Source organism: Plutella xylostella, chromosome 30, assembly GCF_932276165.1.
Source record: "Plutella xylostella chromosome 30, ilPluXylo3.1, whole genome shotgun sequence".
NCBI classification, from domain to species: Eukaryota; Metazoa; Arthropoda; class Insecta; order Lepidoptera; family Plutellidae; genus Plutella; species Plutella xylostella.
The window spans coordinates 1,188,315-1,215,013 of record NC_064010.1 but is presented as its reverse complement, the minus strand read 5'-3'; the positions used below and the strand labels follow the sequence as shown (position 1 = coordinate 1,215,013).

At 38.8% G+C, this 26,699-nt stretch overlaps 1 protein-coding gene across 1 annotated transcript in view; it reads right to left on the bottom strand.

The window, feature by feature from the left end:
- Positions 1–26,699, bottom strand: part of LOC105395366 (mitogen-activated protein kinase-binding protein 1) — a 106,849-nt gene that overhangs the window by 36,872 nt on the left and 43,278 nt on the right. Inside the window, exons 3-7 of the mRNA XM_048631933.1 lie at positions 14,176–14,267; positions 3,471–3,630; positions 2,926–2,994; positions 2,329–2,433; positions 1,660–1,770 (exon numbers count right to left, since the gene is read on the bottom strand). Of these exons, the coding sequence (XP_048487890.1) occupies positions 1,660–1,770; positions 2,329–2,433; positions 2,926–2,994; positions 3,471–3,630; positions 14,176–14,267 (537 nt within the window). The remainder of the gene's footprint in view (positions 1–1,659; positions 1,771–2,328; positions 2,434–2,925; positions 2,995–3,470; positions 3,631–14,175; positions 14,268–26,699) is intronic.

Genomic DNA, 26,699 nt, shown 5'->3' with positions numbered 1-26,699 from the left:
ACAAGGAAACTTACATTCGATCCCTAAAGTCGGTGAGCCGTTCGATACTTTGCATGCAGACCATTTAGGGCCGTTTATCAAATCTAAACGTGGGAATGCATATACATTAGTCATAATTGACGCGTTTACCAAATTTATATTTATAAGAGGTGTTAGAGACACAAAATCCTCGTCGACCATCAGAGTATTTCGCGAATATTGAGTCTCTTTGGTTCTCCAAAACTGTTAATCACCGACCAAGGAACAAGCTTTACCAGCAAGGCTTTCAAAGATTATATTAAAAGTGTAGGAGTCAAACACATTTTAAATGCAGTAGCTACTCCTAGGGCAAATGGTGAAGTCGAACGGTACAACAGAACCATCTTAGCTGCGTTGGGAACGATGAATCACGACAAACCAAACGGAAACTGGGATGAACATCTACCAAACATTCAACTAGGTCTGAACACTATGGTTAACACCACCACAAAGAAAACTCCTTCAGAGCTTCTATTTTGACGTTTCATCACTAATCCTTCCGATACTATAATAAACGAAATATTCTACGATATAGATAACAGCGATATCAATACTTTGAAAAATCTGAGGCAAAAGGCCAAAAACTTGATAGATGCCCAACAAGAGAAGGATAAGGCTAGGTTTGGGGATAAAAGGAAAGGTATAGAAGGGCAGTCGAAAAAGTTAGAACCCAAGTGTAGAGGGCCTTATAAAATTAAAAAGGTCCTACCAAACGATAGGTACATAGTGATTGATACACCCCTTACACGAAAAGGCAAGGCGTACGAGGCCATAATAGCCGTAGACAAAATATTTCCATGGCTCAGTTTTGCCGATCCAGCGTCTGATACATCCAATTCCGATCTAGATGATAGCGAGAGTACAAACTCTCGATGAACAACAGGATAATCTCAAAGTTCCATGATAAATCTAATTAATTGTGTATAGTTTATGTAATTTAATGTTAGAGATGATTATGTAGATACCTATAAATTATTACTTTATATTGTGAATGTCAGAGTAAATGGAGTTGATAAATATATAGGTATGTTATGCATAAGCTTTTTAATGAAGTCACTTGTCAAAGTCACCGACAAAGTGCCCAAGTTTACTAACCAAGTACCTAATTTTTCAAAGTCACCGACATAGAGTACAAGCTTTCTAACGAAGTCACTCGTCAAAGTCACCGACAGAGTGGCCAAGTTTACTAACAAAGTCGCTTGTCAAAGTCACCGACACGACATAGCGCACAAGTTTACTAAACAAATCGCTTGTCGAAGTCACCGAACAAGCCCACATGTAATTCTTCTAAAACAGAGAATGTAATTAAGTATTATGTGTTAAGTATAGCATAAGTGAAGTCAAAACAAAATCTTGTCTTTTATTCTATGATACTTTTCAATCATGGTAATGGTAAGCAGATAAAAAAAGGATATTTAATTTTTATTGCAATATATCAATAATTATCTTCATAATACTATTACATGATTAAATGAAACTCAACTCAAATTTTTAAAATTTTCATGAGTCAAAGCTTCGATTCATTAATATTATAAGTGAATAATTATGTAGTCAAAGTTTATGGTGCCAAGTAGGAACGTAAATTAATATTGGTGAACCAATTTACTTAACCCTTTTGCCTTTCTAATATCAGTGTCTTACCTTGGCGCTTCTGGAGTATTCCAGATACCAGAACTTGACGTGTCTAAACCCGACCGTCACGAAGTAGTTGCCGCTCTCCGCGAAGCTGACAGCCAGCACGCGGGACGACACCTGTAATCAAAATTGGTTTAGCAATTACGTATCATAGTCAGTATTTTTGTAGGAAGTATTTATGTAGATTTTTGTCTGTTAAGTATTGATATTGGCGGTAGAATGATTTTTAACAAACGAGTACTGAGTATGTTTCTTGCACATTTTCGTTATTGAGAGGATGAGATGGGTCTTTGGATTACTTTTCTCGAGATTTCGGTACTCGTTTGTTTGAAAAGTAGACTATAGGCGACCACACTTCAAACAAATTAGACTGGCATACACTTTGTAATTTTGCTTTCACTCAATCCAGCCACAACTTTCTTAATCTAGGTAGAATCCCGAACAGTTATAAGTTGGGAGTAATAGCAAAAGCACAAATGGAAGTAAGTTTTGGCTCCGAAATGCTGCAACAAATAGTAGGTACCTATTAACTAACATCACGACCCATCACGTCCCCACTGCTGGGCCACAGGTCTCCGTCCAATGAAGGGAGGGTTTTAGGCCTAGTCCATCACGCTGGCCTAGTGCGGGTTGATGGACAAGTCAAGTTAACTAACAAGTCATTGCAATATGTACCTTATTACTAGCTAACTTAAGGTTGGCTCTCCAGTCCCACACGTTGATGATCATGTCGTGCTGCGAGCCCACCGAGACTAGATACTTGGACGAGGTCGAGAACGCCTGCGGAAAAAAAAAACACATATTAAAAAAAAACTTATCTCTGAACATAATAGTTACACATAAATAATGCCTTTCATATTTAATAACTCATGTACTCCTTTTCAGGGTAGATTGAGATCAGCCATCTGCGCAGGAGTAGATTATAGTGCTCACACTTGGGCACTATAATCTACTCCTGCGCAGATGGCTGATCTCAATGAGTTTGGCCGCCCTGGTCGTAATACAGCTAGGAGGACGTTAATATGGATAAAACCTTGTGTAGCAATTGTTTATAAAGGAATTAATTTAAATTTCGTATTTTCATACCGTTTTTGTATTATGATGATTATCATCACCCAATAATCACCTGCTGGACATAGATTGCCTTCCTCATCTAGCCACTATCGGCCACCTGTCTGACGTTATTGGGCCATTCATTGGAGCTTGATTGGGCCATTGGAGCTCGACGGCGTACCACGCCACGTAAAAGTATAATTTATATAAAATACTGACCACACAGCTGACGCCGTGCGTGTGTCCTGGGAACTCGGCTATCTGCACCGCGCCCGACGCCGTGGGGTCCTGAAATACATAACAAAAAACAAAGGTAGTTAGTTATAAGTTTAAGTTTCATTCATGGCATAATCGCGTTTTTGTAAATTTGGGAGCTATTACATAAAGTGAACAGGTGCCCCTGATTGGCATGAATAATGTTTCCAAGTGTTCACTTCGCGGTGTAGAGACACATTTCATGAGATATAGTGGCACGACGATAATATCGTCTCTGTCTCCACGAGAGAGGAAATTGAGACCTTTGAGCGACTCATGGTGACGGCCCCTATTTCCTCACCTGTAAGTCCCATATCCGGACAGCTGGCGCGTGCCCACTCTCTCCCGTAGCCAGATACCGTCCATCGGGAGAGAAGCACACACAAGTGACACCTTTATGACTCTAAGGATTTCAAAGCATATTACACTCTAGCCTCTTACTTCATGTCCCATATCAATACCTCCCGTTCCGTTCTTACCAAAAGGGTCACAGCAAAATAAACTCTTACCTGTAAATCCCATATCCGTACAGCCGGCGCATGGCCGCTCTCCCCCGTAGCCAAATACCGGCCATCGGGAGAGAAGCACACGCAAGTGACGCTCTTGCGCGACGCGTTCAGCACGTGCGACTGCCGGTTCTTGCGAGTGTTGTAGAGGACCACCGTGCATCTGTGGGAGAGAGATGGGTGGTTAGAGAGAGAGAGGGGGAAGGGTGGTGGTGGTGAGGTTTTGGTTTATATCAATGAGGCCTTAGGGCTTTAACCCTCAAACTGTGGAAGAGAATAATAATAATAATAAATAAATATGTGGGGACTTAGACTTAGAATAAGCAGAATATACATGCTGTAAAGGTGAAAGAGTTCACGAATGTCAACCAATAGGCAAACGTTGCAGGGGACGCCCGCCAGCCAAAGACTGCGAGATGCTATGTCCTTATCCATCTATAGATAGTTCAGTGTTGTCAACAATTGGGGTATCAGATGTCATGAATTTCGTTTCCACTCGAGAAGTACCTAATCATTTCGCAAGATTTCACCAGGTTTCACATTCCGTGTTTACACTACACTAACAATAGCTACTAATCCTAATTACCTGAATTCCTTGTTAAGTGCAGCGAGTGCGCGGGCGCACCGGTTCGCTATGATCTACGCTCGCATTGTTAAGTGGTTCCTGATTGCTCAGGCAAGTTTAAGGCCTGGGAGCCTATTCTGTACTACTCTTGCTGTTTCGGCAGCTGTCGCAGTCGTAAAGCCCAGTCTAGCCTAGAGGCCGAAAGAAGCTTGAAAACATCTGACAATCGGGTTAACTGTAGGCAGTTCATACAACAGCGACAACTCTCTCAGCACAAGCTTGCTTGTGTTGGGCTCCACCAAACCGCGCTGGGCCAGAGTGGTGGACTAGGCCTAAACCCTTCCTTCATTGGAAGGAGACCGGGCCCCAGCAGTGAGGACGTGATGGGTTGTGTTGATTTGTAGGATATAGATGGATGGACGTATTCTTGATTAATAGGCTACTTTTTATACCGGAATTTCAATAGTTTAAGTTTACCTTATAAGACGAGCGACCGCTAGAGCGAAATAGAAATCGCACATTTTCTATTTTTTGCATACGTATTTTATTAATTACGATAATTTATAAATTGTGGCGCTCCTTTGAAAACATCTGAATGAGAGGAAGTCACCTTATTGAAGACTGAACTTCGTATTAAATGTTAATGCAAAAAACTACCACCATTCTAGTGAATGTATAGATAAGGATTTAATGTTTTATGCAAAGTAAAAATAAATAAAAAAATAACACTCTATACACCAATCGCATCATTACAGATACAGGCTACATATTTTATCGAAATGACTACAAACATATACACTCAAGGGCAATGAAAAGGTTCCACTGAGAAAAACACCAGGCTAGCTTAATGACGCCATCTGCATGGAAATGGTTTATATGAAGTCGAATACCACCTAATCTACCAGAATTAGCCACCGCACCTAATTGAATAGTCTATGCATTTGTAATTACTGCCGGCGCAAACCAATTTATGAGATATTTGATCTCAAAACTATTAAGCAATAATACCCACTTATCTAGATTCTAGATGTGTATCCTAAGTCCTAAGTACACTGTACTCATTCAAAAACGGCTATACGGCTCGCAACCTATCATGTGAGTACAATGTATAGCGAAAAGCGGGTGACTCACGACTCACCTCTGACTACGGTACCCCATTACAGTCGTGAGCATAATGTATGTTTAAATATAAATATTTTTGATTTTTTCGTGCAGAAAAGATGCATTTTACTATCTATGCATTATTGTAGATCATTGTAAATGAGTCTAAACATGATTATTCTACATTCACAAGGCTTTATATAGTTAGGCCTTAACTTGTAAAACAGTATAAGATAACACCTAAACGTCCAAATGGATCTTATTGCTATGACAGTCGCGTCGCGTATTGACTACTTAGATGAACAATATACAAACAAGATGGTGTATCACATAAAAAAACGGAGCAAAAAACTGTCCGCATTTTGTCGAACCGTTTAAAATCAATGTAATGTTAACCATTGTACCAATGAATAAAGTCACAAATCTTCTAACCGAAATAATTCAAAATAAGATCTCAGCGGTAGAAGTGGGGTGTTATTTCGAGACGTTCCTAGTTCGTATTACAATATCGTTCGTCCAAATAGATCTCATTGGCTCATTGCTATGACGGCCGCGTCGCGTATTGACTATGCTGCGCTGTGGCGTGCGCGCGCGCATAATGTATGGGCCGTGTGTGGTACTGTGTTGGAGCTGATAGCGTTTTACGACGATGCCATAAATTATCTTATTCCATCCATACAAAGGTTGTCTGGTAGAGATCGCTTCTAGTGATCGCCTTTTGTACCCTAATTAAGTTACAGCTTGTTAATTTTATAATTCTTTTTTTGTGTACAAATATAGTGTATTCTATTCTATTCTGTTAGCTGAAGTGATAGTAAGCCTGTCTTATTTATCGGAACCTTTTGGGGACATACGTCCAACAAACAGGCAAAGTAACATTGCCAAGCCCTCTTACCCGCTGGACCGACGAGCTTAGACCGGTAACAGAAATCGCTGGATGAGGAAGGCCGACGACAAAGTGCTGTGGCGCTCCTTGAGGGACGCATGATGATGAAAAGTTAGTGTGTTAGTGACTGAGTACGCCATGGAAAATGCGCCAGGCCACCGATAGAAGGCAATTTTTCCCACCAACCAATAACCACCCACGTACTCCCTCATCCAACCCCACATATTATTATTATTATTATCAGACAACTCAAAATCGCTATCCGCTCCTCTCATAACCCCAACCCAACCGTCGTGACATATTGGTATGTAACAAGACATCCAGCCAGTGGTTCTTTCTCACGGCAGAGGGGGGCTAATTCCACTAATTGAGCGGCAGTGACGCGGTGTGCCGGCGCAGTAAGGTTCTAATGACATACAGTATTGTAGTTAGGAGGTTGGGGTCTCACGATTGTGTTGACCTGTGTGTTGAGTAGACTAGTTAGATATTGTATGTGTACTGCATATCTTTGTGTGACTGTAATAAGGGAAAAAGTCTTGTATTTTATTTCAATTGGCTAATTTAGGAACGGAAATAAACGACGAAATAAATCCTTGTAAATATAAACTCATAATACCATGTAGGTACTATGAATAAAAGTAAAATATCTTTAACTGGTAGGTATAGTAAAATTAGTCAATCTGTACTTTTAAGTAAATAAACTGACTTTAACTCAGTCTATTTGAAAGGCTAATTAAACTTACTAGAAAAAATAGTAAAGAAAACTAGTAGAACAAAGCTACACTACAGGTACACTTAATTGAGTTTTTATGTTGGACGACATTGTTTCAACCAGTCGTAAGTACATAATTGTTAGGCTAACTAGTTTAAAAGTTTATTTTTAACCCCACACCAAACAAGGGTGGTTAGTTTGAAAATTACAGTATATTACATAACACTAGTCTGTTTTTATCAGATACTAAATCGACCAGATTCTGAACGGTTCATCAACAGTCGATTGCCGCACGATTAAGTGACGTATCGTTGCAGGTTGACTGGCAGAAAATGCTTTTAGCATTAAGTCCACCTGATTGTACATTATTACTAGTGTAAATCGTGCAATAAAGTATAAATAAATAAATAAAAATATCGTTCTATTGGCGGGACAATGACTATTGATGAACCGTTCAACATCTATCAATACTATCTGAGATTAAAAAACAGACTTTAGCAACCAAAACATCCTGTCTCTGTCAAAATGCCATTACACTTCCTGCTAAAATTAGAGGGCAATGACCTCAACTTTTATCCATAATAATTTAATTGCAATAAGTTACCCTGGGGATACGCTGAGCTATAATTAATGGCCCCTGCAATAGCCGATGTATGAGTCAGTATACTTTAATCAGTAGGTGTGGCCGCACCCTCCATGCGCCCGTCTTGGGGTGCGGTGTGGGCGCACCCTTACGATCAATATGGTAGTTTAAAATCTATAATGGGTATACGTATCTCTTTTGCTCTCCATTTGCAGGCTACATGCTTTCAGTAAACAGTTTCAGGGGAACGAAATCAAATGGCTGGTCGAAAGAAGCCTTCCCGAGTGACATATCTGATGTTAAATTGTCTGGCCTATCACCACGGTGACTAATCCTATATAGTGTCCCCAACAAGCTAAGAAGAAGGTGAACTAGGTAAGTATTAGTTTTCTTAGAAGGAACGATTCGTAATGGTTTCTGTTTGTGACATTTGCTCTCAAAGAATAGCAAACCTAATAGGATTCCAAAAACATACACAGATTGCGACGTCAAACGAAAAACACTCCTCTTTTTCGCATGGTTTAAACATTATAACAGTCAGACGCCATTCAATCCATGCAGGGGTCAATGACAATGACAGGATCGCTATTGAATAACAATGACATAACGTGACGTTTATGTCCGTCTATCGACCAAATAACGACTTCCGACGTGAATAGTGCGACGATCGCCAAATTAGTTGTAGTAGGTCATAGGAAGTTTCTCGGATATTGAATTTTGCTTTAGTGGGCGCTTTACTTGGTGTTCGTGTTAAAAAAAAGGGTAGGGTAAAGGCTTTGGCAACTTGGTGGGACACCAAAGCCTTCACTTTGTCTGCTTCCTACCAATTTTCGTCAAAATTGGTCCATAAGATTTCTCCTTAAAGAGTGTCAAACAATCATACTTAGAAATTATCGAATATGTATGTACCTATGCATTCTAGAGAGGTAACTAGTTTTCAGTGATAATTATACATCTGTGCCGTGGTTGAAGAGTTATCTTATCAAAACTTGACCATGAAATAATGTCCAACCAAACAACGTCTGGAATACTTCGGCCACATAATGCGAAACCCCAAGTACGAACTCCTCCAAGTAATAACCCAGGGGAAAATACAAGGCAGGAGGAGGCCTGGGCGGCCAATGACATCATGGCTGCAAAATCTACGCCAGTGGTTCCAGCTGAGCACTGGAGAATTGTTCCGTGCGGCGGCCTCCAAGACGGAAATCAGCAGGATGATTGCCAACCTTCGATAGGAGACGGCACCAGAAGAAGAAGAAGAAGAAACAACGTCATCATCATAATGACAGACCGACAGACAAGCAACTCCGCACTCGATTGTCATGCAAACGCAAAGGTCCAATGAACTCAGGGTCCTGTTGTGTGTTACTTGTACCTAAGTGGAATATATTATATACTAGCTGTTCCCGCGCGCTTCCCTTCGCCTTAAAAAGTTTTCCCGTGGGAATTCCGGGATAAAAAGTAGCCTATGTTCTTTCCCAGGGTCTAGACCATATGTATACCAAATTTCATTCAAATCCGTTCAGTAGTTTTGGCGTGAAAGAGTAACAGACAGACAGACAGACAGACACAGTTACTTTCGCATTTATAATATTAGTTAGGATTAGGATAGGATTACTGACACTCGTTCACTCACGACCCACGGATGGGTGGTGAACACGATCAATTTGTTAACTATACGTTTCCATAAACATCTAAAATAGAAAACCAAAACTTTAATAAAAACAGATGCATAGCAGTGTTGGGTAAGTACATTAGCAGGGTTATTGTCGTATTTCAGTTTCAGCCTTATCGCGAAGTCAAATTGAATACATTTTGAATCCGAAAACATGTTCGCGATAGGGATCCTGGACTCCTATTAAATTTCGACAAGTTACGGTAACGGAGGCGATAGTGTATTCATCATCTGTCTACTCCATACATTTTCAGTCATCAGCGTGCCATCATGCCATGCAATAGTTCCCGGTAGAGAAACCATTTATTTCTGTATCTATAAGGTACAAGATGAAAGAATAAACTCGTTGCAAATAATCATACTTTTCGCTATTTCGCTTCAACATATTTTCTTGCCAGCGACATCAATTTTTCAAATTGAAAAGCCAATTCCTTTACTCCATTTTGAGAGCTTCGCTGTAAATTCTCCCCCGCAAATATTGTTAAGGCCTTAACCTAGACGCGACCTAGTAACCTTTAGGTCGCGAGGAAATAGATTACTTTACACAGCGGCAGCGATCTATGTTGTTGAATCGTTTTGAACCTAAGCTGACCTATTATTGGTTCCCCAGTTAACCCCTAAATGGTATTTATAATAAATGAGCACTTAAAGTCATCAAAGGCATCGCATTCTGTATTCTTTGTTTAGAAATAAACACTAGTGCGTCCAACTGCATCGGCATTGCCGACGCTGTTTGTCCATAATTATCATCATCATCATCACGACCCATCACGAATCCAATGAAGGAAGGGTTTAGGCGTAGTCCACCACGCTGGCCTAGTGCGGGTTGGTGGACCCCAACACAAGCAAGCCTGTACTGAGAGAGTTGTCGGGTAAGTGGGCAACCCGACTGTCAGATGTTTTCAAGCTGCCCGAAGGCCTCTGACTAGGCTTAAGGCTGTCACTAAAGCTGGAAGAAAATCAGAATCTGTCAAATCTAGTGAGGGGGGGTTGAGGTATGCGGGGCGTTCTACGGACAATGACATGAAATTTTAACATAGTACTCGAAAACATAAAAGTGAAGACATGCCACTTTGTTAAAAATATACTAAGTAAGTAATATTGTTTTGTGATACGAAAATATTTATTTTTATTTGAAAGTATTTTTAATATTTAATAATTAATTATATATAAAGTCGTACCCGTGCCGATATTTATACAGGTTGTTGCAAAAAGGGTTTAATACTATGCCGAAACCTACGTGTGCAGCATGTTATTGATGTTATTTCTAAGCCAGGAAATGAAATCAGAATGTAAAAAAATCGCGAAAATATTATCAGAGTTTAATAGTTCAGGGTGTTGTATTAAACTCTGCCCCCGTGTAATAAAAAAAGTATAGTTAGCCGAAAGGGCGTTACTCAGGCGTCACTCTGAAAAACTTTTATCCTACGTAATTTTTTATATTCATGAAAAAAACGCTTCTTCATATTATTTTTTTTTTGGTCACGTGACCTTTTAGTTAGACGACCTGTTTTTTTTTGGTGTTTCAAAAGCAGAACAGTAGTTTGCAGAACTCTGCATATACAGGGTGTCACAAAAGGTTACGTAGCTGGCAAAGGGATATGGGGAGGTCACCAGAAAAATAATAACATGTAAGTACCCCCGCAAGGGAGTACATTAGTACAAGGCGAGAGTGTGTATTTTTTTTTTTAAGTACTTATGTGTATTTGGGATATGATAGAAATAATATTTTTGTTTCTTAAAAACCAAAAAGTTTACACCTTGTTGCGCTCTTTTGCTCACTGTAGGTACACCTACAAATATTGCTGTATTAAAAAAAACGGTTTTGTTATAACGATTATTAAAAAAAAGTTATTTTCATGTCAAGGAGTCATTTACCTAATTACGATTTCACTCAACAGCAGGTGAACTGAAAAAATAAGTTCTAGTTCTATCATCACTTTAGATCGCAAACATTGTAACTCCACTTTTCTCGGCGAAAAGTACTCTTTGGTGTCAATAGAAACGTTTTTTGAATTCACATGTTTTCCTCTTTATTCGAAAAAAAAAAACTGTATTCCGCATTTTACCATTTGTTTTCCTCTAAACCCCAAACCGTGATTTTTAAACAAGAAAACTTAGTAATTATACCCTTTATTCTCATATACAACGTGCGATGTAGGCGAACGTGAACGAAAACTATGCAATAAGCCTTTGTTTTTATTACTACTTTAGTAAATTACAATAACATACTCAACAATGTTAATTTTTTTTTTTTTTTGCAATGTTATGTTGTTAAATTAAGATCTAATATTTTATTAACATGAAGTTACTTTCAACTTTTTTTTGCATCTATGCGTCGAATCACAGCATGACGGCTGCTGCAGCTTCCTGCTGTCCTGTCCTCCAACCAATCCCACCAGTACTGCAGGTTGCGTCGAATACGAGCCATTCTCTTCGACTTGACAAGACAGGTGCTCCCGGAAGGATCATAGATCGCACGGAACCCGTACCGTATAGAGGCAACGGACTCCTTTGCAACAGCCCCCCAGATTCGGAAGTAGCCCATGCACTGCATGGCGAGCACAGCTGCAGCAATTTTTTCGTAATGAATCATTGGGATGTCATCCCCGAAGGAGGCTCTCAGCCTACCTCACGACCTGTGTGACATTAGAAAAATGCACTGTGCTAACGCCGTTTGCGAGCTTGATTTGCAGGACCGCGTTGTATGCCAAGTTCCACAGCAGAGGGGTCCAAGACCTACCGCTGTGGAACTCCGCAACTGAACTTCTTCAGTGAAAACAAACCCTCTCTTTTGGCATCCTTAATGTACTTGTTAGACACGTATGACCTCTGTCAATTTTCTGCAGATAAGAAGACAAGTGATGGTATACAAGAGCCGCCCTAAAGGTTCGCCGTCTAGGGGATAGAGTTGAACGCGGTTACTATTTTTAAGCAAACAGCCAGCGCAACAACTCGCCCGTGGTTCTTATCCTGCTCCGACAGTGAACGAACGCAAAGTATTGTACCCACTATTCGAATCGAATAGTTGTACATAATATTATGCGGTATTTCATTCCACTTGTAACGCATAAAATTCATACCTACAGTAAACATTTCATTTTTTTCATGGCGAGATACAGTCGCACTTAACCGCTTTTTTGCAAAGCTTGTTAAATAGATTTAAAAAATTATGTAAATTTTAGATCTTCAATTTTTAAAAATACTTACTTATTTTTAACAACCTGTAGTGTACAGACTACCACATCTTAAAATATATATATTTTTAATTAACTACGGTTTTTGGTTTCAAATAAAACAAATTATGAACTTACTTTTCAACACCCTGTATATTGTGTAGCTTACCTACCATACACAACCGTTAAAATAAAATAAATTACCCCTCAGAATATAAACAGGCTCGCGCTTTGGCATACTGCATTGACCGTATAGTTCTTATTCGGAGAATCTAATAAGTGTCATTATGTGCAATGTTTACCTTTATCTATGCATCTGTAACTCTATAGTAAAAAATGTAAACAAATCGAAAAGGCGAAATGTTTTCTAAGAATTTTCGGCTTTTCTGCATCTAAAATGATTAGAAAATTAACTTTCCATAGCAAATGCATATGTATTATAATACTTGTAGTCATAATTTGTTGATTTAATCAGTTTTTGTGAAATATTTGATAAAAAATAAAATGGCGTGGGTATCGCTCCTAACAGGCCGCCACCAGGGCGACGACTGAAGAAATCTGAAATCTGTCACGGTGTCATCATTTTTAAACCGGAATTTATTAGTTTTTTGCAAAAAAAGTTGACTTCTGGTCCATTAAATCCAACTCTTTAAGGTAACTTTGTTAAGAATTTAATTACCTACACATACATATAAGATTCCATGAAAATGGGCCCTCTGATTTCGAGGGTTTTTTCATAATAAGTCAAAAAATGCCAAAAGACATGGTGTGTTTGCAATTTTTTTTAACATACTTATTATAATCCTGCACCAATTTATAAGCAACTAACATGTTCAGTATACCCTCTGCTACAAAATATATTTTTATCAATGTGATAGAAGCCACCGTTTTTCCAATCTAATCAAGTATATCAAGCCGACTTTAGCATTTTAGCTTTAGGGATCCCCTTAACGACTGCTGCCGAAGCAGCAACCGGGACCCACGGCTTAACGTGGCATCCGAAGCACGGAAGCACGTTTGTCCATACATTTATGAAAATACGATAGGTGGATTCTCTAACACAGGATTAAACAAAATGTATAACTACCTATATCTTCTCCAAAAAACTGACCACTAGACCTAGGCATCCTGCGAATGCGAATTAGGTGATAGAAGCCCCCATCACATTTAGATTACCTTTCTAATCCAAGTCACCTTGTCAGCTATGTGCCTAGTCATAGGGTAGGTGTATGATCTGGCTTTAGAAAGAACGAACAATATTTTAATAGATCAGATAGATATAGATAATAGTCAGTGCAAAAGAAACGTCTCAACAAATAACACCCCACTTCTACCATATTTTGAATTAGTTAGGTTAAAAGATTTGTGGCAATAATGTATAAACATTGGTACAATGGTTGTCATTAGGTTGAACTTAAAACTGTTTGACAGTAAACAAAACTCGGACAGTTTTTTGCTACAAAATGCGCACAGTTTTTTGCTTTGTTTTTGTATATGATGTTTCACACCATCTGGTTCGTATATTATTAAACTAAGACTAAGTCGACTGAGGCGGGAAGTGACGGCGCGTCCCATCACACCTATTACCAGCGCTGATTGCCTGGTACTGCCGGCGTTCAGTGCCGTACGAATATATAGCCATAAATAACTAGCATAGACCTATTTTTTCGCTACTTTTTAAAATATAGTCATGAAAGCATAGACCGACCAAAAAAATTATAATTAACCTCTGAAGTCTAGTCTAGTAGTAAATGCATAGATAAAAGTTAATGAAGAACCGTAGAATAACTTATATGAAAACCCTACTTTCATCACACGAAAGTACAAGGCACGCATAGACACCAAAGAGGTATAAACACACCCTGCACGAAGTCCGTATTGGGGTCACAGTCGAGCACACGACAAATTACTTATAAATAAAACCCCTTTTTCTATCAGACGAAAGTACCAGGAACACATGGTATACACAGAGGTATATGCTAAAATCTATAATGACTATTGATGACTCACCCTGCAGGGTATGCCACGAGGTCAGTATTAGGGTCGCAGTCCAGCGCCGCATTGCTGTTCACCGTCAGCCCCAGGACCGTCTCCAACTTGATCTGTGGACAAACATGGAGGGGATATTAGTATTAATAATGATAAGTAATAAGTTGCGGAAGATCGCGATCGATGGACGAAATAGAAGGAGGCCTTTGCCTAGCAAATGGGACACAAAATAAATAAAATGTGGAGACATAAATTATTTATATTCTCACATTTTACACACATGTGAAGCAGTGTAGATCATGAAGAATCGTTGCTTCATATTCAAAAGCCACCATTTTATGAAGTAAACAATAGAATATTAAATGAAAAAAGGTGTTGTATCAAAAGTGGCCAGATATAATAAATCATCGTTGAAATATTTTATAAACAACATGTTAAAAATATTAACAAGACCATTTTAGAAATCATTTGAATCACATTTTGGCGATATCTACGATAAACTGGTTTGATTACGATTATGGATGTATTTATTTTGCAATATGAAGGACCACATAAATTGTAGAATTAATCTATTTTGAAAAACGAGGTCAAGTTTAGAGATTTTTGATACAATTTGATCCATTGACAAAAATGCCAAGGTTATGTAGGACCACATTAGAAGATGGAAATATTATTTCTTAGTCTTTTGGATGACAAATGTTTTTGTTGTTGCGTATCTCCAGACCGCCTGCGTGGAGATACGGCAAAATCTCTTCAATCTTTGAGGAGGCCTATGTCATGCAGTGGACACATCATCATCATCATCAGCCTTCTATGGCCCACTGTTTATGTAGGCATAGGCCTCCTTTTTTGTACGCCAATATTTTCAGACCTGTACCGCTCAGGTCCACGAAACCCTGCACTGCAGATGTCATCGGACCATCTAGCTGTGGTTTGCCAACAGCTCATCGTCCGTCTCTAGGCCACCATTCTGTGACCGCCTTTGTCCACCTTCTATCCTCACGACAAGATAAGGGGACTATTACTGGATAACTAACAGTAACTTTGACCTCCGGTAAACCAGCCACTATAAAATAATATATGTTAACTGTAAGAGCCGGCACTTTATATCAATTAAGACATTATAAACGCCTTAAGAGGAACTCTGTAACTCTCAACAGGATAATAACATGTAATGATGTGTAATTTTGCACTAATGCGGACTAAGCTAAGACTGTAGCAGTGGTTTTATTTATAAATTACTAGCTGTTCCCGCGAGCTTCGCTTCGGCTTAAAAAGTTTTCCCTTGGGAATTCCGGGATAAAAAGTAGCCTAGGTTCTTTCTCAGTGTCTAGACTGTCTAGACCATATCTGTACTTACCAAATTTCATTAAAATCCGTTCAGTAGTTTTGGCGTGAAAGAGTAACAGATAGAGAGACAGACGACAGACACAGTTACTTTCGCATTTATAATATTAGTTAGGATTAACCTTTGACGGAAAAAAGAGAGATGTTATAATTTTAACGTGTCTATGTGTTTGTGTATCTGGTAACATGCAAACGGCTAAACCTATTTTCGTTAATCGGACAATGTTACCCTGAGTGTTCTTAGACACATTTTATTATGAGGCCCAAATTACACTCACGGGCGATAAAAAGGTTCCACTGAGAAAAGCACCAAATCACTCCTAAACGGACCTACCTTAATGACGCCTTCTGCAACATTGAAGTACATTTAACAGAGCATCAGGAATATCAGGATATTATCAACTAACAACGATAATAGTATGTTCAAATTTTAAATTAACTAAATGTTTGAAAAAATTTGGGTCATTTGGTGTCGGTATTTTGTGAGTGGAACTTTTTCACTGCCCGTGAGTGTACCTAGAAATTTTAATTTTAATAAAAAATCGGAAGCGATCACTCTAGTGATAGTATTTTATTGCCCAATACATGTTTACTTTCGAATTGGAGTATAAAATTGGTAATTTTACTTTCACTCATCTAGAAATTATGGATCCAGTTTTTGATGTGAGATTTATATGTCTACTATGTATGGCAAAGTCAATTTTTATACGCGAATTTAAAAATAATAATTATTCGAATGAATCCATCTGTAGGTATTACTTAATATCGCATTAAAACACAGATGTTTGTTTACAGTAAAGTATTTAGCTACACTTAACCACTCACACGTACAACCTTAAATTAGTACCTCTTAAAAAACCCATAACTTATTCAATATAAGTTGAATGGGTAAGCAAGTGGTTTTGGCCATAAATGGCACAACTATTTGTTAATTTGTAGGTCACGCCGCCGTCGGTTGATAATTGATATTCAATGTGATTTCATTTGATGAATTATACCTACTGGTTTACTACGATTCATACTTATCATGTACGCACTTATGTTTGTATTTTTGTAACGTACTTATTCAAAAAGTATTTAATTGGTAAAGCCTCGGATTAGCCATATACGAACTAAATGGGATGCCAATGCAAAAAAAAGTGTTTCGACGAATAACACTCATTCTGTATTTATTTATTTATTTATACTTTTATTGCACAATATACAGAAGTAAAGTTTATTTTTACTGTATTTACAGTGTCATTGTGTTAAATAAATGTCTCTTTATCTTTATCGTTTAGATTCAGACACAAGCTATATTTATAATATCAACACGATGTAGGACATGTAAGGAAGTAGATGAGACGGTTGAACATATTCTGTTAGCTTGTCCACCTACTACAGAAACAAGATTATCTATTCTTGGACCAACAGAGCGCCTACCTCAGCTATTACAACACCCAGGCCTGCTACTCCAGTTTACTCGGGAGCTAGGCTGGCTGAGCTGAAATCAAGGGGATATGTACAAAGGTTCCACTCGAGAGAGCCACGTACAGGAACTTCACCCCCTATGAGAATAGAATAGAATAGAATATCAACACGTTAAATCCTAATATGTCAACATCCTACAGTCCAAGCAGGAACTACAGACCTACTAACACACACGGTTACTAGTTCCATAACTGATATATTAAATTACATACACAAACAATTGCCTTATTTATAAGGATAACCTTGACAGTAACCTGTTTGCACGTTTGTGTATAGTGAGTAAATAGTGACATACGTGTTAAGACAAAAGCGACTTCATTTAATATAATAGACTTTAATTTAATGAAGTAAAGATCCCAGAAACTAAAAACAAAGGGAGAACATATCTTGGTATTCCATGTGTTTCAGTATAAATAATTTTAGTATATTTAACGGCTAAAATCTACAATTGATACTGCTTCAATTTCAATCTAAGGACATGTGCCTATCTATAACATAACAAATATAGATGTATATGGCGATAGCAAAAGGCTCACGCTCAACATGTGCTTCCAGCACTTGTACAGTACAATACAACACACTGGCCCATAAAAATGTAATAAAAAACACTTTCACAAAAAAACAAAACACAAGCTTAGACCTTGAAACGCGAACCAGTCCGCTGTGACGTCACGTGACGTCATCGCGATCCTTGCGCGGGCGCAAGGACGGCGGCCATCTTGGATTACGGAGCCGACGACCTTGACAGGCGCATCTCCATTCTATGGTAATGTATTGTGTTGTGCAACTATTATTATTGTTATGTGTTGTGAACTTTACCTCTGTAGAGGGTTTTCCTTATAGCAGCATTGCTTATGTGTCAAAACTGCTACGATTGGAATTGATCTGACAGATGTTTGACAGATAAACGATGCTGAGGCTCTAGTACGGTCATTCACGCATACGCGTAGGGTATCGGTAAAAAATCATGATTCAAGTTCCAGCTATTCAGCCACTTTGTATGCGAGAAAACGTAAACTTTTATAGTTTTTGACAAACTATCAATCGTTCGTGTACTAGACATACTGCTGAGGGACGTTCAAGGAGTCTGGGGCTGACACCAGGCACTTCCATCCTTCTGTCAGTGGCCAGCAAGTTGACCTCTGGCCACGACTTGCACTTTTCTCCGGCTACTATGTTCGACTTTAAGCTACAGTTAAATGGTACTCCATTTCACCAAATAACATCATCATCAGCCTATAGCAGTCCACTGGATGCGATCTATAGCTTTCCGCATCCAATCAGCCAACATCAGCTTACTATAATTTTAATAATATCAAAACCGAACGATATTCCGAAGCGGAACCGGTTAGTCAGAGTGTAACCAAATATTTAGATCGAGGTATTTAAGGTGAACGTATCATGAAGCCGCGATGTGTAAGATCAGCTACCGTACCACCACCGTCATCATCATCATCAGCCAATAATCATCCACTGCTGGACATAGGCCTCTCCCAAGGAGCGCCACAACACTCGGTCCTCGGCCTTCCTCATCCAACCACTACCCGCCACCCGCCTAAGGTCGTCAGTCCAGCGGGCAGGAGGGCGTCCCACGCTGCGTTTGCCTGTTCGTGGTCTCCACTCGAGAACTCGTCTACCCCAACGGTTATCGGTTCTTCGGCAGATATGACCGATACCACCACCGACACATTGGAAATTGACAATCGATCAGCGTCGTTTGTTTGTCAAATATCTGTGAAATGCATACAAGTTACGTCACACTTAACAAGCGACGCTGCTTATACATGTAATTTTCGGTGGTGGTAACCCCACTGCTAAGGCTCGCTGGACAGGCGACCTTATACAGGTAGGCGGTAGCGGCTGGATGAGGAAGAGCGAGGACATAATTATGAAAACCAGCGCTGTGGCCTTCCTTGTGCACATGCTAAGCTGGTACATTTTTGACGCTTTGGACAGCAACCCTCTATATGTTACTCTGTTTTTAACAAGGTAAGTATACTGTTTGCTAAATTTCTTGTTGTTGTCAGTATCTTTATCTTTAATTTGGCTTTCCTTAGAAGAGGCCTGTCCCAATATTCTTTATAAAACTTATAAGTACCTAACGGTGTAACGGTACGGCAATTTGAAAGTTAGTGCCATATTTTTGCAATCACCTATCACCACACGACAAGGAAAACAATGAGAGAATTCCGTTCAGACACAAATCGTGAGATGCCGATTGTGATAAAATGCCTGCTTAGATTTAAGTAGGTGGGTTTCGTAATACATTAAATTTTGTCTAGTTGAAACCATGGGGGTTAAACGATTTAGAAATGTGGACCAAATAAAAAATATTATTTATCGGGATGTGAGGCTTTTTCGAGGATTATACCAAATATTATATAATGAACTGTAAATCAGTGAAAGGTGTTCGAGTCACCTCTGACTGCTTCTTCGAATGAAATAAAAATACAACTTTGATTAGCTTATCTAGACTTAGATTAAGAACTATATTCCCAACTTGAATTTAGCTAAGAAATGGAAAAAGACCAACCCTCAGTAAATCATTATTACTTACTACGAAATATACAATTATTGATGTGATAGACTATGTGTTAGCTGGAATCTGGACCATATCATTATTGAAAACTGCATCAATAGGTACTATTATAAGTATTACAACATCACGTCAATCACTATTAGACTCAATGGAGCACGTATTAAGGTCGATTATTCCACTGAGCCGATGGAGTGGGCGCTTTATTGGCGATTGTGCACCACTTGACCCCAACAACATAAGTGGGGTGTTATGGATTTTCACTCTTCATGTATGTGGGTGAGTGTTTAATTTCTTGCGGAAGCGTTCGAAACATTTAAAGAATCCTATTGCAATTGTTATGAAGCCATTTATGTAAAAGTACCAAAAAAGACTAAATGGGAGGGAATAAAAATAAAAAAATAAGTACGAAATTTAATAATTCCCAAAAAAAATCAAAACATTTTAATTACAGCCATTTCTAGTTACTTAAGCGATCCCGCATATGCAAACATAGCGTGGAAAACCTTCCAGGCACCGCTAGAACTCGCCTATCCCATTGGTCATCTGTTCGGTAGACGACACCAACGCACTCAAAGCTTTTAGATTTCCAGATAACTATGCACTAATCACAAATCAGCTAACAAGAAATACGTAAATCGAGAATCAGATAGCGAATTAATACGAAAACCCATTACGATGCGAAATGCCACAACCCGGTAATATGTAATAAGGTGATCTTTACAACTAGCTTATTCCTGACATTCATAGGCTGAGAGTTAGCATCTTAAATTACACGGAATGACATAAGCCAGCCCTTGCTTCTGGAGAGGGAAAATAAACGAATTGCCAATGAAAAAGAGGTGTTCTAAGTTTAACGTGTCTGTGTATTTGTGTGTTCGTGCGTGTTTAAATGTCTGGTAACGTAGCTCCCAAACTGCTGAACCAACTTACGATTTCATTTGTTCATAGATAATGCCACCCGAGTGGTCTTAGGCATATTTTATCAAAATCGGCTTAGCCATTCACAAGTCATACTTCTTTTATTGTTTAATTTCGGGGGCATTTAACTTTTAACGTTGGTTACTTTATAATTTTTATCGAACACAAACCAAACAAAGTTCCATGTCCGGGGTTCTTCAATCTAAATAAAACCTGTAGAACCTCCGATCTTATTGACATCGCTTCGGTAAACAGAATAAGGCTCTAGGTCGTGCACAGCCGTGTCGAAATGCCCCCCATTTGTGCACCCGGCCTATAACTATGTCATTCCTAATTTCCTACCTACCTCACGCAGATCGTGAACAACCATGGACTTACTAAGACAAATACATGTACAGGTGATATAGGAGTTATAGGACGGGTTCATTCACTCGAATAAAACCTTTAAATATCCACTAATGGTGTTCTAAGCTAAGACCATGTTCTCCACGATCCACTGCAAGTTATTGAGTTTACACATCCAAGGTTGAGCAGGTTTACTAATAATTTAAAAAACTTTCTTCTTTATAGAACATCTGACATCTGATTGACAAGTTATCATTACCAGAAGCATCGTCACACGCCTCTCCCTAACAACGTCACAACCCTGTCCTCGCCCTTGCCCCTCCAGCCACTACCGGCCACCTGTCTCCTCATCATGTCATGATCAAAACCCATCACGTCCCGCCTGCTGGGGCACTGGTCCTTGGAAGGAATGAAGGATGAATTTTAGGCTTCCGTGCTAACTTTAATGATCAGTTACGATCACTGAAGCTGGCCAGACTACTACTGACTGTGACTCGTATTTATTAATAGAAATATAAACAAACAAGCCATCAATTGACAATGGCGTAATAGTCCAGTCAAGGAATGAGGTGTAGAGTGCGTGAGCAGGTAACTAAGCGATTCCTTCAGAAACTTGTTCAGGGGGCTGAGGTTGTTAACATACTAAAAGTCCTGACTCCTAGGTGATGAGCGGGGGGGAGGAGAGGGGGGTAAAGGTACAAATTTTTGGTTTTTCGCTTATATCTCGAAAATGGTGCAACGCAGAGAAATATTTTCAAAGCATAAAATGGAGTTCTTTAAATTATCTAAATCTTTTATATCATATGTATTTTTCTAATTCCTAACCGTTTTCGAGTTATTTCCCTCGGAAAAAATTAAAAGTTACAAGAAAAATCTATTCAAGTCGAGACATTCATAAACATTGCATCATATTTTCTAAACCGATTCATAAATGAAAAAAATGAATAGGAAAGAAGTTGTAGATTTTTAAATTTCCTTTTAGAATATATATAGATATGCTGGTTAATGTTCAACCCGCCTAAAGTTACAGCTATTTTAAACTTGCATTTTGCTAAAGTTACTGACATAACTCACCGAGTTAGTGAGCTTAAGTGTAAGTAAAATAGCTGTAACTTTAGACGGGTTGGACATTCACTAGCATATCTATATATATTCTAAAAGAGAATTTAAAAATCTACAACTTCTTTCCTATTCATTTTTTTCGTTTATGAATCGGTTTAGAAAATATGATGCAATGTTTATGAATGTTTTGACTTGAATAGATTTTTCTTGTAAATTTTAACTTTTTCCGAGGGTAATAACTCGAGAACGGTTAGGAATTAGAAAAATACATTTAGTATAAAAGTTTTAGGTAATTTAACGAACTCCATTTTATGCCTTGAAAATATTTCTCTGCGATGCACCATTTTCGAGATAGGGTAAATCGTGGTATAACTGGCATGTGTCAGTAACTGGCACTTTGACTATAAAACTGAATATATTAAGCTTTTGGATATAGTAAGACCATCTTTGATGTGTTTACAGCAATCTCCAATTATTCATTGATATTATAGTTTAATTTTACGCCGCTAGGTGGGTATTTTCCGGCGCTGGAAATTATCTCAGTCAAAGCGGCGAAGATCGCCAAAAAAATGCACGTGCGTTAAATTTTTCTTAAGGAGACACCAAAATTTGTATGGCTTGTTTTCGCGAAAATAAATAAGTTTTTGATAGTGTGACAATAACAAGGAAGTAGGGGAAGGTCTGAACAATATCATAATGGCCCGATTCACTGTGATTTTAGTTGCTTTTGAGTTATATTTCAGGGTGCTAGTTACTGAAATGTAATTTATATCTTCACTTAGTAACTGGCACCCCCCTGCCAGTTACTAATATTTTGGGTTTTGTGATTTTAAGCTATTTTATACCTTCTATCGACAGAAAATACGATTTAAAGTGCACTGTAAAAACCCCCAGTGTCTAGGCAGCTTTGTTTCAATAACTGGCACGGGCCGCCAGTTACTAATCTGCATACATTTTTTTACTCACCAATAACTGGCACTTACTGGTGCGGTAAACATTTCTTTCATGTTTCTTTTCAGAAAAATGACTAAAATCAAGGCAATCTACAGTAATTGTCCACTGCTGGACCTCTCACCAGCAGTGACACTGCACTCTGTTCTCGACCTTCCTCATCCAGCCACTACCGGTCAGCTTTATAAGGTCGTTGGTCCAGCTGGCCCGAAGGTATCCGCCGCTACCCTTGCATGTTCGTGGTCTCCACTCTAGAGCGCGTTTGCCCCACTGGTCATCGGTTCTTCGGCAGCTATGGCCGGCCTAATGCCACTTGAGCATACAGAATTTAAGAGCTATATCGGTTACTCAAGTTCTCTTACGGATTACCTTATTTCTGATATGGTCCTTCAAAGAACCACCAATCTTTCCAATGCCCGCTGATCGATTTTGAATCGGTGGACCAGTCCAACCATCAGTGTCCACGTCTGTGATCCATACGTCATCACCAGTAAGACGCATTGACTGAAGACCTTTGCCTTCAGGCATTTATGTGAAAATTTGTCAAATCTTCCCCTATGCAGTCCGATCCAGTAATATTTTGTTTTATGCACTTTACAGCTTCGTTTTCGAAGTTCCTTCTGCCTAGTCGAATAGACTGTCCAAGGTAGACATAATATACTGTTGCTGCATTAAGGCCGCTATGCATGTTACAACGAGGGAATTCCAGAACTTCCCAGGTCTAAATAGAATCAAAGGCTTTCTTATAGTCCTTGAAGAACTTGATAGAAACACGGTTCGTGATGACCTTATAAAACAGCTTGAAAACATGACTTATAAACAAAATTGGTTAAAGAGCTTCTGAAGCTGTTAGAGGATAGTAAAAGCTTTCAGAAGAGCTGTACTAATTCTGTCTTTACCCAGAGCATGTGAAGCTGAAAGCCGTAGAAACCTTCAATTTCCGCAAGAAATTTCAGCTTAGAGGCAACTATACTACCGTCAGCAGTCTTCAACTTAGCCAGGTCACTTCTCTCAAGCTGCTGAATGAATACATCAAGATCCACAAGCATTTGCTTTCTCCATTTCCGTTTCCAAATCCAAGGGTTTCTCGATTTGTTGCATTCATATGGACCCACGATTCGTCGCATACTTGTACTGTCATTTTGTCGTAGAAGTCGACCATTACAACGGTGATTTTGAGTCTTACCGGTACAGAACCTAGACAGGTAATTGTACATTACCTAATATCAAATATATTATTGATTTTAGAGTACTTATTGACCTAATTGCATGATTTTTTAAAAGGTGCCAGTTACTGAAACATCATGTGACAGTTACTAATTTTTACTGCCAGTTACTAGGTTTTTTGGGGGTAGTGGATATAAACTTCATTAAAATCGAATATTAATCATATATCTTTACCATTTATGCCTATAATTGTTCGTCATCTTATTGCCAGTAATTCAAGCCTACCAGTGCTTAAATCAGGCCAATACTTAATTTTTAATATATTTTTTTGTGTTGCTAGTCGCTTAAACTGCCAGTTACTAGTACTTTTACCCTATAAGCGAAAAACCAAAAATTCGTACCTTTACCCCCCTCTCCTCCCCCCCGCTCATCACCTAGGAGTCAGGACTTTTGGTATGTTAACAAACTAAGCCCCCTGAACAATTTCCTGAAGGAATCGCTTAGTTACCTGCTCACGCACTCTACACCTCATTTTTCGTAATTTATTGACTGGACTATAAGCATAAATAAGGCAGAAACATTCGCGTCGGCGTCAACCGTCCACAGATGTCGGAATGTGATACGATCTCTGCAGTTATGGCATAATAATGTATGCTAAGTTAATTGTGTTATTTATTGTTAGATTTGTAGATAGAATACTATTTAATTGTATACCAAAAAGAAAATCCAAAAAGAAAATTGACAAGTTTTAACTTAATTAGGTGCAAAAGGCGGTCTTATTACTTGAAGCGATATATTTTACCCCCGTAAGAAAAAGAGGGATGTTATAAGTTTAACTTACTTGTGTATCGATTTTCGATTTGTTTATTTTGGGTCATAGTCACAGCAGTCATAGGTAATGTTACCCCAAATGTTCTTAGCCATATTTTTTCAAAATTGCCTCAGCCACTCAGAAAATAAATACTAACGCGACTTTTAGTGTAAAATCTCGAGGGTTCGTAAAGTTGGTGAGGTTAGGTTTATTTTCAGATCAACTTTTTTTACCGCCCACAAACAGGCAACATCACCGTAATTACACATCCAACAACGTCCAAACAAGGCGACACTGCGCATACCGATCCTCTGCCGCCTAGCCAACGCTGAGCGCAACATAGATCAACAATATACGAACAAGATGGAGTTTCAGTGCAAAAGAAACGTATCGACAAGTCACACCCTACTTTCATCAATGACCTCTTCGACAACTACACTCACGGGCATTGAAAAAGTTCCATTCAGAAAATCACCAAATTACTCCTAAGCGGAAAAAATAACTTAATGACGCTTTTTGCAATATTTAACTGCATTTTACGACGCGTCAGAATATTAACTACTAAAACGTAAATATTTTGTTTAAATTTCTTCTTAAAAAATAGGGGCTGTTTGGTGTCTGCAATTTGTAAGTGGAACTGTTTCTTTGCTTGTGAGTGTAGTTCGGTTAGAAGATTTGTGACTATTCATTGGTATAATGGTGGTCATTAGGTTGAACTTAAAACAGTTTGACAGTAAACAAAATGCGGACACTTTTTGCTTTGTATGTATGTGAGACACTCACCATCTTATTCGTATATCGTTGATCTAAGGAGCGCAACATCGGAATCTGGTCCGCAGAGATTTACGAGCGCAAAAAACTATTAACCAATGAGTGCTCAGTGAATGTTTTATATGGTATTTTAATTGGACGCTTCGGTAAAGCGTTAACATTACGCATACGAAGATAAACTTCTAGTTTAAGGTAAGAGCGGTGGTAGCTCAGTCGGGTAAGCGCCCGCTCCTCACGCAAGAGATGCGGGTTCGAATCCCGGCGCTGACATGTACCAATGAGTTCTTTTAACTTAAGTACAATGTATACATAACATCGCTCTTACGGTGAAGGAAAATATCGTGAGGAAACCTGCATATCTAGATTTAGCACATCTAGATATGTGAACCCACCAACCCGCAGTGGACCAGCGTGGTGGGAAATGGTCCAAGCTTAGGAAGGCAGTTTAGACCCTGAGGATATGCACAACGGTTCCACTCGAGAGAGCCAGGTGCAGGTACTTACACCCCCACAGAGAAGAGAATAGAATAGGTAAACGTCCCTTCGGCATCGTACGCAACGGACGCATCGCATTCAGTATTATTTGTATAGAAATTCACACAAGTGCGTCCACTTCATCGGCATTGCCGACGCCGTTTCTCCATAGATTTAGGTATGAAAATCCGTTTGGTCCGATACTTACGATACCGATAGGTGGACGGTTACATTGAGCTACCGTTATCATCATTAGGCATCGTCGTAACTGAAGAACAAAACTTCGCGACCTAAGTGGACCCTTGGTGTTCAGAATATAAATAAAAACATTTTTAAAAACAAGTTATCTATTTTTTGCAAAAAAACTTCTCGGTTCGTAAATTTCCTAATAATATTTGGATAATAATAGCACACATAGCATAGCGCACATTATTACCTCGTCTGATAAAAACACATCTAATTGCAATTTTTCGACAGTAGGTAAATTATTTTGGTTTTACACCAATTTATAACAAGGGTGCGTGTGTTTTATGTTTATAACAAGGGTGATTTCAGATATGCAGTATGACTAGCATGATAGGCAAGATTTGTTCCTGATTTGACCGTGAGACTTCTGTAATGGCGCGCACTGCAGCAGTAAAAAATTAAATGACTTTGTAACTTCGATATAAATTAAGCCCTAATTTGGGT